General features: G+C 43.2%; 1 protein-coding gene across 6 annotated transcripts in view; it reads left to right on the top strand.

Moving 5' to 3' along the window:
* The window catches only part of whrna (whirlin a), a 149,737-nt gene that overhangs the window by 116,674 nt on the left and 17,760 nt on the right, over positions 1-15,303 (top strand). For 3 of the 6 annotated variants that reach the window (XM_037546225.1, XM_037546222.1, XM_037546223.1), the window contains exons 6-8: positions 2,163-2,375; positions 5,268-5,486; positions 7,329-7,361. In XM_037546225.1, coding sequence (XP_037402122.1) covers positions 2,163-2,375; positions 5,268-5,486; positions 7,329-7,361 — 465 coding nt within the window. The remainder of the gene's footprint in view (positions 1-2,162; positions 2,376-5,267; positions 5,487-7,328; positions 7,362-15,303) is intronic. The other 3 variants (XM_017714633.2, XM_017714626.2, XM_037546224.1) reach the window with 1 other exon arrangement.

Here is a 15,303-nt window from a genome sequence, read left to right as displayed (position 1 = left end):
GGTGATTCTGATGAAACGGGGTTCTTTCTCTTTTTTTACTTCACTTTTATGACTTGTCTTGTTACAAGCGAAGAAAAAAGAGTGAAATAAAGAATTGAGAACATTTGATTCACATTTAGTGACTTCATATATCAGAAGTACAGGATAATGTTTGTTTTAAGACAGTGTTGCTGGTTTGCATGCTTGGTTACACAACATCAGGTTGAATGTTGAACCTGTGCCTTTGTTCTCTTTTGTATCTGATTAATTTCTTACATACACTGCTCAAAAAAATAAAGGGAACACTTAAACAACACAATATAACTCCAGGTAAATCAAACTTCTGTGAAATCAAACTGTCCACTTAGGAAGCAACACTGATGGACAATCAATTTCACAGCTGTTGTGCAAACGGAAAAGACAACAGGTGGAAATTATTGGCAATTAGCAAGACACACTCAATAAAGGAGTGGTTCTGCAGGTGGAGACCACAGACCACTTCTCAGTACCTTTCTGCTTTCTGGCTGATGTTTTGGTCACTTTTAAATGTTGGTGGTGCTTTCACACTCGTGGTAGCATGAGACGGACTCTACAACCCACACAAGTGGCTCAGGTAGTGCGGCTCATCCAGGATGGCACATCAATGCGAGTTGTGGCAAGAAGGTTTGCTGTGTCTGTCAGCGTAGTGTCCAGAGGCTGGAGGCGCTACCAGGAGACAGGCCAGTACACCAGGAGATGTGGAGGAGGCCGTAGGAGGGCAACAACCCAGCAGCAGGACCGCTACCTCCGCCTTTGTGCAAGGAGGAACAGGAGGAGCACTGCCAGAGCCCTGCAAAATGACCTCCAGCAGGCCACAAATGTGCATGTGTCTGCACAAACGGTTAGAAACCGACTCTATGAGGATGGTATGAGGGCCCATAGATGGGGGTTGTGCTCACAGCCCAACACCGTGCAGGACGCTTGCCATTTGCCAGAGAACACCAGGATTGGCAAATTCACCACTGGCACCCTGTGCTCTTCACAGATGAAAGCAGGTGCACACTGAGCACATGTGACAGACGTGACAGAGTCTGGAGACGCCGTGGAGAGCGATCTGCTGCCTGCAACATCCTTCAGGCATGACAGTTTGGCAGTGGGTCAGTAATGGTGTGGGGTGGCATTTCTTTGGAGGGCCGCACAGCCCTCCATGTGCTCGCCAGAGGTAGCCTGACTGCCATTAGGTACCGAGATGAGATCCTCAGACCCCTTGTGAGACCATATGCTGGTGCGGTTGGCCCTGGGTTCCTCCTAATGCAGGACAATGCTAAACCTCATGTGGCTGGTGTGTCAGCAGTTCCTGCAAGCTGAAGGCATTGAAGCTATGGACTGGCCCGCCTGTTCCCCAGACCTGAATCCGATTGAGCACATCTGGGACATCATATGTCTCGCTCCATCCACCAACGCCACGTTGCACCACAGACCGTCCAGGAGTTAGCGGATGCTTTAGTCCAGGTCTGGGAGGAGATCCCTCAGGAGACCATCCACCACCTCATCAGGAGCATGCCCAGGCGTTGTAGGGAGGTCATAGAGGCACGTGGAGGCCACACACAATACTGAGCCTCATTTTGACTTGTTTTAAGGACATTACATCAAAGTTGGATCAGCCTGTAGTGTGTTTTTCCACTTTAATTTTGTGTGTGACTCCAAATCCAGGCCTCCATTGGTTAATAAATTTGATTTCCATTGATGATTTTTGTGTGATTTTGTTGTCAGCACATTCAACTTTGTACAGAACAAAGTATTCAATGAGAATATTTCATTCATTCAGATCTAGGATGTTATTTGAGTGTTCCCTTTATTTTTTTGAGCAGTGTATTTTAGAACATTTACATTCAAAGTCTTAGCATTTATGTACGTTCACTGTTATAAGTTTTGTTTACCATTTACAGCTATTTGATCTAGTTGGAGGACCCTGCAATCACATTTTGAGTCTTTTTGCTAGCCACCTATAGATTTTAGCTGGTATGTCTTTCTAAATAGCACACATTCTGGTAATGGTTCTTTTTTTAAAGAGACTATAACATTCAGATCTACCATTTAGGTCTCAGTATTTGGTCTGGACAGATCTGTATCTTGTTTAATTGAGTTTTGATTTTCTTTCAGCAACTTTATCTCTCTCTCTCTCTCTCTCTCTCCCTCTGCAGGCGGCTTTTTATAAAGGAGTAGCAGGTTCTCAGGTGACTCTCTCCAGTCTGGTGAACCAAAGCAGGGCCATGCTGGACGAACAGGCCAGACACCTGCTCACTGAGCCTGAGAGACAGACAATGAGCTATTACATCCAGGAGTACCGTGATGGACACATTGGAGTTGAACAGCTGGTCATGGCTCTGTTTGAGCTGCTAAATACTCACGCCAAGGTTTGTGTCTATGTGCCTGTGAGTTTTGATACTGATAGTCTTTGTGTCAGTGATTAATTGTTGCCAGTGGTAATGTTATGATTGGGCCCAGTGGGCCTATGCACATCCTTTTTTGTCATCAGCCCACCCGAAATGACTGTAATAAAAAAATGAAAATAACAACAAACTCGCTAAATATATGACTTATTCAAATTTCCATTTTTGACACCAGTTGAAATTTCAGTTTAATCAGTAACCATAACTATGAGATGTTTACTAAGCACCGCTCTCCCCCGAGTCAGCAGCACTCCGTAAAAACCCAGCCACCATTTCAGTGCTAAATCAAGACACTTTTAGTTTATGATTATGAGCATTAGCAGTGATGCTGTCAGCGTTTTGGAGATGAATGGAGGCAGGACCATTACGTAGCTTTGAGGATTGGAAGCATATGAACGGCTTGTTTAAAGCATCATAAAACATTTGATAAACAGTAAGTATCCAATTCTGAATGTGGCACAATCATCAGCTGGCTCATTAGCACGGAAGGTGTAAATGGGAGAAATCACCAGCATATTAAGGATATGTTGGTCATTATTGCTCCTGTGAGCAAAGCAGAATGTTTCATTTTGTGTTATGAGCTCTGAGTTTCTGCTGTTTTCTGTGATTAGCTGTGTGGGGTCATGTACAGGTAACCATAACTGAGGTGGTTGCACTGTTCAGCTCATAAGCACAAACATCTCAGTTGTGCTTATACTCAAGTAGAGCCTTTATTGGTCCTGAAATTTTGGTCCAAACCTGAAAAAAGACTGAGAATTTTCTGTCTGAGCCCGATACTCATAGTTTCTTCTCTTACTGTTAAGTTTGTTGCTTATCTGTAAAGCACTTTGAGATTTTTCACCAATATGAAGTATAATTCCTGATAGCACTATTACTCTGTAGTGACAATAATGCTTAAATTCATTCATTGAATATACACACACCTTCTGGGTCATGGGTGGAGCTGGAGCCTATCCCAGCTGTCATTGGGCAGAAGGCAGGATACACGCTGGACAGGTTGCTAGTCCATTGCAGGCTAGACAGACAGACACATTCACTCACACCTGGGGCAATTTACCATGCCCAATTGGACTATGGGAGGAAACCCACACTGACATGGGGAGAATATGCAAACTCCACACAGAAAGGACCCTGGTCACCTGGCCGGGGAATTGAATAGCATTTCAATCCTTTATTAGTTTGGATAAACTTTCATTACTGTGCTGTTCTCGTGCTGTGCATTACTGATATAGTGAGATGTTAACTTCACCTGTTACTGAAACTCAAATTATGCACATTGAACATGTTACCTAGGACATATATACACCTAGCATAAAATAAATTTGCCCAAACAACTCAATTTTTTTTGACTGCACTAAAACGTACTTTCTTGAATTGCTTCACTATTTATTACCCACTTTCTTATGAGTCTGATGGCCTTCAATGCTGAGTGGGTGAGTGGGTGACTCAAAAAATATCTAAGCTAGTGAAAATAGAGAAAAATAAAGTAAGGAGTTAAATGAAAGTAGCGAAATGCTGGTAAAATCTTTTAGAAGTAGAAGGCAGGATGTGAGAACTCGAACATGAAATTTGTATGTTTTTAAGAAATTATGTCCAAACCTGACAAGAACAGTCAGGTCCTGTAGTATTCAGACAAATATTACAAGCTCTATACTCAATTTGAGGAGAGACGCATGGGGATGCCATCCCCTTGATTAAAAAAAATCAGCCTTCTTGTAGATCTTCCCCTCTCTGTCCACTTTTGCATTAATGTAATGAGATCTCACTAAAGATGTCCACTACCAGTATTTTAATTCCATCCATATTTTAGCCCCCTCCCACCCCTTTATTCGCTTGAACGCACTATCCTTTTTTGCAGCTTTTCTTCCTGCCCACATGATTAAAATTCAAATTCAGGCTGCCAGCAAATTTGTCCACCCAATGCAACAATCCTGGAACCACTACTGGTCATAGCAAACCCTTTTATCTCCAAAATTTTAATTTTATGAGACAGGCAACTCTAACAACTGTCATTTATGTTAATGTAAAATATTTTATCAAAAATATTTTTGACCAGGGCAACTTGGTGGCACTGTGAGTAGCTTTGTCGCCTCACAGCAAGTAGGGCCCGGGTTTGATTCCCAGGTGGGCGGCCTTTGTGGAGTCTGTTTGTTCTCCCCATGTCTGTGTGGGTTCCTCTGGGTACTCAGGTCCTCCCATAGTCCAAAGACATACAGTCAGGCCAGTTAGACCTGCTAAATTGCCCCTAGGTGTGTGTGAATGTATATGTCTATGCGTCTGCCCTGCAATGGACTGGCGACTTGTCCAGGATGTTTTGTGCCTTTTGCCAAATGACTGCTGGCATAGGCTCCAGCACCCCCCATGACCCAGAAGGATAGGTTTAGATAAATATGTGTATTTTTAACCATTTCTAGTGGTCATGGTGAACATAAATTGTCCACACAGTGTAAGGGGCAGCTGAAAAATATGATGTTATGAAGATTTGAAATGACCGCAACTTGGAATTGCTACCTCTTTGTAACCTCTTATACTGTCTTCCACCTTCTATCCAGCCCTTTCCCATCGATTTGATTGCCTGACCGAGTAAGATTTATAAAAGAGCTTTTCAGACTTCATTTTAATCTCAGCATATGCAGACAGTCCCTGTGTTGACTCATAGCCAGGTACACCCCATATCAGACTCAGATTTATAGATGGCAGTACAGCATCTGGTATTAAAACTTCATTGTGCCAGTGCAAGCAGAGCCTCACTGCTGTGTGTGTGTGTGTGTGTGTGTGTGTGTGTGTGTGTGTGTGTGTGTGTGTGTGTGTGTGTGTGTGTGTGTGTGTGTGTGTGTGTGTGTGTGTTGGCTGCAGTTCTCATTGCTGTCAGAGATGCGGGGGCTAGTGAGTCCACAGGATTTGGAGCGGTTTGATGCACTGGTGCTGAGGAGGGAGATTGAGGCGCTGAAGGCTCGGCAGGGAGCAGCAGGAGCGGCAGCACTTCACCCAGACTCCTTCTCCATGGTCTCCTACCCTGACACACTGGCCTCCTCAGCCAGCTACATGACCAACACTACACTGAGCTCTGCACGGGTAAGTGCATAACTGTTTTTAATGAAATAACAAACTTTTTGAAATTTTTTCTTCCTATTTTTTTTATTTAACCCAATTGAACTGAGCGATCCATTGTCAGAATTTGCCAAGCCCACCCCCCCCCCCCCTAGTTACAGCACATGCAAATCCACATTGACCACAGTGAAGTGCTTATTACTGATTGGTTTATCAACAAAAAACTGGTGGGTGACTTATATTCCTGTTCATTCTTTTGCTTAGTTTAAAATGTACAATCTACAGATTTCCAGCCTTGTTCAATCATGTTCTTCATATTATATAAATAACTATATTACCCTATGTCCCATCCACCTGACCAGAAATGCCAACACACTAGGCATATAACTGGAAAACACAGACCTTTTTGGGGGGGGGGGGGATTTTACCCCCAATTTTCTCTCCAATTTAGTCATTTCCAATTCTACCCACTAGTTAGGACTCCCCCAGGCACACAATACCACCAGCACTAAGAGGGCAAAGGCTAACAGAGGCTTTTTCTGAGACCTGTGAAGGGCCACCGTATTTTTTCGAACTACCACTCACGTAACGTCACTGGGCAGTTGAACGCTCTTGGAGGAAAGCGCAAACCGCCAGATCTGTTACATAAGCTAACAGACGCCTGCGCTCATTTGCATCACGCTGAGTGATGGGGACAGAAGGGGGGCCATTGTACCCACCCAGAGAGAGTGAGGCCAGTTGTGCTCTCTTGGACTCTCGGCCACGGACCGCTGTAGCATCAACTCGCGATCTCCTGATGATGAGGTTTAATGAGGCTATAACAAGATGGTATAACCTGATATTATTTAAGTATTTAAACTAGTGTTTTACAAAAAGTAACATGTTGTTGCTGTTAAAAAAAAGTCTTAAAAAGCTTTACAGGATAAGGCACTGAACATTCTTTACTTATAATATAAGTTAATATAAGGCATAATATAAGGCCAAGCAATTTTGGAACATTTCCATTGGTATCTCCATTGTTCTTGATTATGGACCAATCGAAATGCCCCAAAATGTAAAAGAATGTCTTAACATTAACTTGCATTAAAAGTTACAAGGGTTTTTGCCTTCTCCTGTAAAGTTACTGTTTTGGAAATGTCTGTTTTTCTTTGGAGAGCAACAATATGTTTGGTTAGTATCTTGGTTGTACATGTAGGGATGGGTGTGGTTATTTGAATGTACAGACATCCAATCTTGTTAATATAATCTGTATATATAGTTTAGAATAACAAAATCACATAAATTAAGTACTGACTCAGCACAGCATTCAAAACCTTCAAAAATATAAAAAGATGAATCTCCATTTATGCTGGCTGCATGCAATAAACATAATTTTTCTTTATTATTGACAGCACTACTTTACTCACTGTGATGCCTTTAAAATGTGGAAAATGGTTAAAATACCCATGGTAGACCGCAGAGTGTGCAGTGTGTTTGTGTAATAGTGTATTGCTGCATGTGTGTGTAGTGGGGTAGGGTGATGGATGTCCAGAGGGTACCTCTGGGTGATAGGGCCCATGCTGACTGCTACGTGGGTGAGTGAAGGGTTTTGGGAAAATAGCTGTCCTGCTTCGGTTTGGCCTCTTTACTGTTATGATTCAGTCTGTCTCTCTCAGTGAGCCGCAGTTTATGCTCCTGTCAGCTGGTCAAGCTCTCGCGGTAGGAAAAGAGTGATTCAGAATACAGCTTGTTAATCTTTTGGGTGCAAGCTGTGTGTGGATAACAGATGGATAAGTGCTTTCCTGCTGAGTTTTATAGCCTGCACACCCCAGGCATAGATTTCAGACACTGTTTTAACACCCACTATTTCCTTCTTCATCCAATCAGGAGAGACTGCTGTGGTTGATTGATATGATGGAGGTAGGACAGTTGAAAACACCCACTTTACACATCTGATATTGTTTGTTTGCGGTTTTCTATTCCTGACGCCTTTCTTTCTTTCTTTCTTCAGACACATTGAGTGATTGTGCAGTGGCTCATGTTTGATTCTGGTTCTTAATCTTTTTCACTGTAAACACACAGTCTACATACAGTACTGTGTAAACATCAGAGCCCATCCTCCATTTATTCAATATCCAGTCAAAACAGCTAATAAGTACACTTTGCTCATTCTTCAGGTGTTTTTGAGATTAGATATAAGCTATATAAACAGTATAAGTGGAAAAACAGACGTTTCCATAATTGAAGAATCCAAACCCACCAAACTAAGGGGCGGCTTTATGTCTGTGAAATAGTGGAATAGTCCTTTGTTTAATTTGTTGCACACAGGTACTCAGACAATTAGCCAGCACATTAAACAGTGTATGGTCACAGAAATATAAGCTGCGCTGATGCCAAGATAAAGACAGTGGCACAAGTAAAAGTGGCACATGTAAAAAAAATGTATATATATATATATATATATATATATATATATATATATATATATATGATCATTTAGACAAAAATAGGCAGAACCGAATGTTCTAGGTACAATCACATCACATTCATGATACAACACACACAGTTATGCTGTACAACATACAACATAAAACACAGCACTTACACACATGACACAGCAGTCCATTCCTTCAAAAGATATAGAGAAAAAGGGACTCAAGTAAACTGGCAAGATCTGGTAGACACAATGAGACACAAGAGCTCATTCAGACACTTATGAGACACAAGAGCTCATTCAGCTCAAGACTCATCGTACCAAAATGCACCACAGAGCGGCACAGGAAGTCATTCTTACCTTTGGCCATCAAACTCCATAACTCCTCCCTCAGTGTGTGATTCACAAAACTCAATACCCACTGTTCATATGTGCAATAACAACAATTGTGTGTTTGAGTACTTAAATCTGGTGTACATACTGTAAATTCTCTATATTGTCTTAAATTATTAGTAAAGTGTTTATTTTTACATAAATGGCTGCAACTGTAACAACTGCAATTTCCCCCTGGGATCAAGAAAGGAATCTGAATCTGAATCTGAATAGACCACAACTATCCCCATCAAATAACAGTGCTTAAAGCTTTTATCTTTGAGAGAGAGATAATCAAACACTTGCTTTAGATCTGGAAAAATCCACAAGTGTTTCTCTCCATCCTTCCACAATTTGCTAATTCTGATTTTGTCAGAAGACTGACCACTTTAAGTAAGGACATTTGGCCATTGTTGTCTTTCTTCAAAAAAACAAAATAGGGTGGGAACAAAAAGTTGCTCTCCAGGCATCATGGTGCAAAGGAAAATGACAGCACATTAATCAGGACTACACGAAGTGCAGATTCAAAAGTGTGAGAAAGGGTATGCAATAAATACAATACTTGACAGTAAACATAGAGGACAGTGAATAAAAAAGACAATAAACACACATGATGCTGCATAGACAGGACAACAAAACAACAATATATACAATGGTGTACATATGGACAGAAGTATTGGGACACCTACACATTACACCCACAGAAGCTTTTGTGACATCCCAGTCTAAATCCAAAGGCATTAATATGGAGTCGGTCCCTCTATTGCAGCTATAACAGCTTCCACTCCTCTGGGAAGCTTTCTACAAGACTTTGGAGTGTGTCTGTGGGAATTTCTGCCTTTTCATCCAGGAGGGCATTTGCGAGGTCAAATACTGAGGGCCTGGCTTGCAATCTCCATTCTAGTTCATCCCAAAGGTGCTTGATGGGGTTCTGTGCAGGCCAGTCAAGTTCTTCCACACCTCATCTAGCCATTCCTTTATGGACCTTGCTTTGTTCACTGGGAAAGTCATACTGGAACAGAATCAGATATAGCATGACAGAAATTTCACAAACTGACTTGCAGCAGAGGTGGCATCCTATGACAGTGTCATGTTTAATGTCACTGAGCTCATCAGTATGACCCATTCTACTTCCAGTGTTTGTCTGTCAAGACTGCAAAGCTGTTTGCTTAATTTTATCCACCAGTTAGCAGTGGGTGTAACTGAAACACCTGAACTCATTAATAAGGTGGGGTGTCCCAATACTTTTGTCTATGTAGTGTAAATATACATAGGTATCAAAGCAGCATATGAAAGGAATGCAAACATGGTAGGATGTATAGAACATTGGGGCCAAAGTGTCTCACACCAGCATTTAAAGAATTCCAAGTACAGGAATTACAGCAGAAATGGTAAAAGGGTGTGTGGTCAGTCTACGGCGGATGGTCTAGATTAGGGCTAGAATTTGCTGGGGAGGCATCAGTGCATAGAGTATGGTGATGGTGGTGGAACGGATGCTGCGATACTTCTTGTCAGATGCCATGAGGGTGAAGAGTCAATAAGAGGGGTGGGTGGGGTTATCCACAATGCTGGTGGACTTGGGGATGCAGCATTTGTGGTAGGAGGCCTTGATGGTGGGTATGGGCACTCCAATGATCTTCTCAGCTGTCTCCACAATCTGCTGTAGGGTCCAGAGGTCAAAGGTGGTCCAGTTCTCATACCAGGCAGTGAGACAGCTGGTCAGGATGCTGTAACCTATGTCCCTGTAGAAAGTTGGCTCAGAGCCCAGACTTTGGTGGGTTAAATATATTTTTCTGCTTTTTTCCTAAAGCTGAAAAATGAATACATTTGCTTTTTTTGACTGAAAGTTAAATAAATAAACAATAGGCTCTGATTTTTGCACAGCACTATGTGTGTGTATGTGTGATTATGCATACCTACACATTCTTACTTGCACTCATTCTCCTATAGAAATAGCATGACTCCCTTGTGTGCTTTGTTGCAGTGATTGACTTGAATATCCAGGTGTTTATTTCATGAACAGACATCATTTTGGGGAGAATCAAAATGCAGCTCTCTGTTGGGGTCATTTTATAAGTGTGGCTGTGTATTATATGCATAAAAAACCTTTGTTGGTGAGTATGTTTATATGCATGTAACCCCTCCACTCTTCAGTATCTGCATGAAGTCAGGCTACTGCAGAAGCTGCCAGTCTAAACAGCATTAGCAGCAGTGAACATCAGGCTTGGCAGAGCACAGACCAGCTCAGCTCTGCCGGTGATCCGTTCCCTCTGGGACTCCCACAGAGCCCTCATATTGGCACTGTACTCACAGCTCTGTGGGCCCTGTACCATAAGCAGAGCACGCAGCTCTGTCACTGCCGATAAGGCTCCCTGACAAAAAGAGGGTTTGGAGGGAGGGCTTCTAGCTTCTCCGCTTCAATGGAGCTCAGCAGGGGATTGTGGGCAGGTGGAGGACCCGAGCTGACTTTCTGATCCACAGTTTTAGGCATAGACTAAAAGGAAGGTGAGAAGAGGTGGATAGAGAGCAGGGTGGAGGGGTGGATTGATGGATGGATGGGAGGTGGAGATGAGGTTTCTAAGTGTTAGTGAAATGAGAGATATGCAGAAACATGGCCAAACTTTGCAGGTGGAGTTTGGGGGGTCTGTGGAGGCTGCAGCGCTTCCAAATTTGCAAGCGTTAAAAATTATTCTCAGTAAAATAGAGTCATATGCATGCTTCTTGTAGGGTGAAGTTGGTATTTTGATTTGTAATTTCTGTCATATTTATATATTTTCAGAGCTTTGACTAGCCATGCGCTGGTTTAAACTAATGCTGCATTGTCATTACAGTGAGCCAGCAAGTTGTAAGCTAGCTTTGTGATCCCCTTTGAGTTTTGAAGTCTACAGAATTTAATGTTATAACAGCTTAGGCTTTTTTTCCCCAATCATTAAATCTCGACTTGGAGTGTGTCCAAGTAATGAATCTTCAGGGTGTAGCTTGACTATGGGTGTGACACACTACATATCAGCAATCTGATCAAGCTGTTAATAAATCTACTGATATATTGTTATTAATTCATTACTGTTTTGTGTCCCTCCTAGTAAATTGAGCATTTTATGTAATTATGCTACTAACTCATGATTAAGACTTGAATGGTTACTCATATCCTAATTCTCTACTTTTATGTCCCCTTAATTAAAGAGGGAAGTATATAAATAATCAGTTAACATTTATTTTAAATGATCCTATGTAAGCATCTCATCCAGTGACAGGTTCTTTAGGGATCCAAGATTGAGATTCCAGGGTACCTCTCCAAAAAGACCCCTACAATTTAAGATATTAAGATAATAGTATGGCAGATATTGTCACTATGTGCATATTTCAATCCTATGCTTTTAAAGGCAACTTTCTACATGCATTCTTGAATAAGAAATGTGTGTTTTAGGCCTAAATTGCATGTCCACTTAAGTTTCTTCTGTGATTCAAAGTGAAATGTGTATAGGCTGCTCTAGTGTGTTAGATCACTTTTGGAGGGATATATAAAATAGAAATGAACAGTTAAGCAATAAGATGTAAGGACTAATTAATAGTGAAAATGTGAAGACAGCTCTGAGAACGGCGAGGCAGCTGAATATGTGGTGGTGAAGAACAGTGTCCAGTCAAGCCCAATGCATATGTCCCCTATGGCACTGCACCAAAGAGGAAAATGTAATGATAAATCAGTAGATTAATTAACAGATAATTGACGATATTAACACATAACTACTAGTTAACTACTGCTAGTTCTCATGTAACTTAGTTATATGAGCAAACAGACTTAAGTTCACTAGCAGTGTACACTGTTAGAAGTAAAGGATCTGTTTAGGATCTGTTTGTCGCTCATCAAGGTACCAACAATGTAAATGTTCCCTCAAAGGTACAACAGTGGTTTTAAGGTCCAATTCTGTACCTCAAACAAGTTGCTGCCAGATGAATAGTATGCATTTGTACGTTTTCATAACCTGATGGTTTTAAACAGAACAATAAAAAAAGAAGCCTGGAGACGAGACGGGGTGTATAGAGTCACTGCGGCTTAGAAAATATAATTTCAATAGATTATGATACGGTTATGTTACCTGACTTAAGGTACTGAGATGTAGCCTTGAGGGTCCCACCCCAGTGATGACAGGGGTACTGCCCCAGTGACAGTTTTATGTCTGTATTTTGGAGAGTGTAATAAGCAGCATTTAGAGAAAATAAGCTGTAAATTTATGACAAACTGAACTTTCAGTAAACAGTGTACTCCTTTACTGATCACTTAGTACTTAATCAGTAGCTAATGCTTAATGAGCAGTTAATTAATATATAAATAATGAGTATGTAATTACTTACTAGCATATAATTATCAATTAATTTGCAGCCCTTAATGTACCCAATTACATTATTAGAAGAACACATCACTGTGTACATCGTGTATATTCTACGTAAAAATTTCCACACTCCCAAATCCCTTATCCGTAATTTTTGCATGATTTATGAGACAATCAGGATCAAGGGACCAGCGTAGGACCACCACTAACGAGATGTTATTTGACTGTTGTTGTCTTTAGCATAGCCCTGACACCAATGTGGTAGCAGTGTTAATACAGATGGGCTACAGTCAATAACTGTAGTAGTAATTATCTGATGAAATGGCTGAAGAGTGTAGGTACAAGGTAGGTGTTCCTAATAAAATTATAGTGGTGTATCACAATGCCCTATTAACACTGTAGTGCACTGATGTTAGTAATACCTTTTTTTCCTCTATGAATCTGCCCTGCCAGCTGATGCATTTCCCACTTATACACAGAGTGATAGAGCCTGCGCTCGCCCTGTGAAACTATTCCAAATGAGACCATCTATTTGGGTGCCTGTGACCCTCTATCAGCGTTTTTTTGTTGAAGCATTGCACCTGTGATGTCTGATGTCACAGGCATTTGTCCTCGAGCATCCACTCTCACTTTCTCTTGTACACCACCTAAGAATAGTAGGCTGCTTTGGCTGCTTTTTAACTGAGAGGTAATCAGTTACTGAGAGGTAATCAGAGTTATTCTGAGTGGTTTAATATGAAATGGTGCATTGTAAAGAAACTCAGATTTCTTTACTGTGGTGGTGATAGGCCTCTCCATGGATCACCACCTTATCGTGGTGGAGAGGTTTGTGTGCTTGAAGGACCCTAGGAGCTATGTTGTCTGGAGCAAAAGCTCCTGGTAGGGTCTCCCATGGCAAACTGGTCCTAGGTGACAGGCCAGACAAAGTGTGATCCATAACCACCCCTATGAGGACAACAAAGCAGGACTTGTGTACCCTGCCCGGATCAGGGTTACCGGCGCCCCACCCTGGAGGGGGAGTCTGGTGGCCGGGCATTCACTCATGGTGCCCGGCCGGGCCCAGCCCGAAGGAGCTACATGAGTCCCCCCTCCCATCGACCCACCACCGATGGGAGGGGCAGTAGTAGGGGTGCGGTGCATTGTGGATCGGGCAGTGTCTGAAGGCGTGGGCCTTGGCGTTCTGATCCTCGGTTGCTGAAACTGGCTTTTGGAACTTGGAACGTTACCTCACTGGCGGGGAAGGAGCCTGAGTTGGTGCGCGAGGTCGAGAGATACCGGCTAGATATAGTCGGGCTCACCTCAACACACAGCTTGGGCTCTGGGTCCAATCTCCTTGAGAGGGGCTGGACTTTTTTCTTTTCTGGAGTTGCCCATGGTGAGAGGCGGCGGGCAGGTGTGGGCTTTCTCATAGCCCTTCGGGTTGGGGAACGGGTCCTGACTGTTGTCTGTGCTTAACAGCAGTTCAGAATACCCAGCCTTCATAGAGTCCTTGGAAGGGGTGCTTGAAAGTGCTCCTCCTGGAGACTCGATTGTCCTACTGGGGGACTTCAACGCTCACGTGGGCAACGACAGTAAGACCTGGAGGGGTGTGATTGGGAGGAATGGCCTCTCTGATCTGAACCCGAGTGGTGTTCAGTTTTTGGACTTCTGTGCAAACCACAGTTTGTCCATCACGAACACCATGTTTGAACACAAGGATGTCCATAAGTGCACATGGCACCAGGACACCCTAGGCCGCAGTTCAATGACTGACTTTGTAGTCGTGTCAGCGGACTTGCGGCCATGTGTACTGGACACTCGGGTAAAGAGAGGAGCTGAGCTGTCAACTGATCACCACCTGGTGGTGAGTTGGATCAGGTGGTGGGGGAAGATGCCAGTCAGACCAGGCAAACCCAAACGTATAGTGAGGGTTTGCTGGGAACGTCTGGCAGAAGAACCTGTCAGATTGATCTTCAACTCACATCTCCGTCAGAACTTTGACCAGATATCGGGGGAGGTGAGGGACATTGACTCAGAATGGGCCATGTTCCGCTCCTCCATTGTTGAAGTGGCTGACTGTAGCTGTGGTCGCAAGGTAGTTGGTGCCTGTCGGGGCGGTAATCCTCGAACCCGGTGGTGGACACCCCAGGTGAGAGATGCCGTCAAGCTGAAGAAGGAGTCCTACCAGACATGGTTGGCCTGTAGGACACCAGAGGCAGCTGGCAGGTATCGACAGGCCAAGCGATCTGCGGCTTCAGTCGTTGCCAAGGCAAAAACCCGGGTGTGGGAAGAGTTCGGTGAGGCCTTGGAAAGTGACTTTAAGTCGGCTCCGAAAAGATTCTGGCAAACCGTCAGGCGACTCAGAAGGGGAAAGCAGTGTGCCACTAGCACTGTATATAGTGGAGATGGTGTGCTGCTGACTTCGACTGAAGACGTCATTGGGCGGTGGAAGGAATACTTTGAGGACCTTCTCAATCCCACCAACACGTTCTCCAGTGAGGAGGCAGAGTCTGGGGACACGGGAATAGGCTTGTCCATTACTGAGGCCAAAGTCGCTATGGTAGTTAAAAAGCTTCTTGGCGGCAGTGCTCCAGGGGTGGATGAGATCCGTCCCGAGTTCCTCAAGGCTCTGGATGTTGTGGGGCTGTCTTGGCTGACACGCCTTTTCAACATTGCGTGGACATCGGGGGTGGTGCCACTTGATTGGCAGACTGGGGTGGTGGTGCCTCTTTTTAAAAAGGGGGAC

Source organism: Pygocentrus nattereri, chromosome 16, assembly GCF_015220715.1.
Source record: "Pygocentrus nattereri isolate fPygNat1 chromosome 16, fPygNat1.pri, whole genome shotgun sequence".
Taxonomy (NCBI): domain Eukaryota; kingdom Metazoa; phylum Chordata; class Actinopteri; order Characiformes; family Serrasalmidae; genus Pygocentrus; species Pygocentrus nattereri.
The sequence above is the reverse complement of the archived record's forward strand: the minus strand, read 5'-3'. Positions and strand labels throughout refer to the sequence as shown.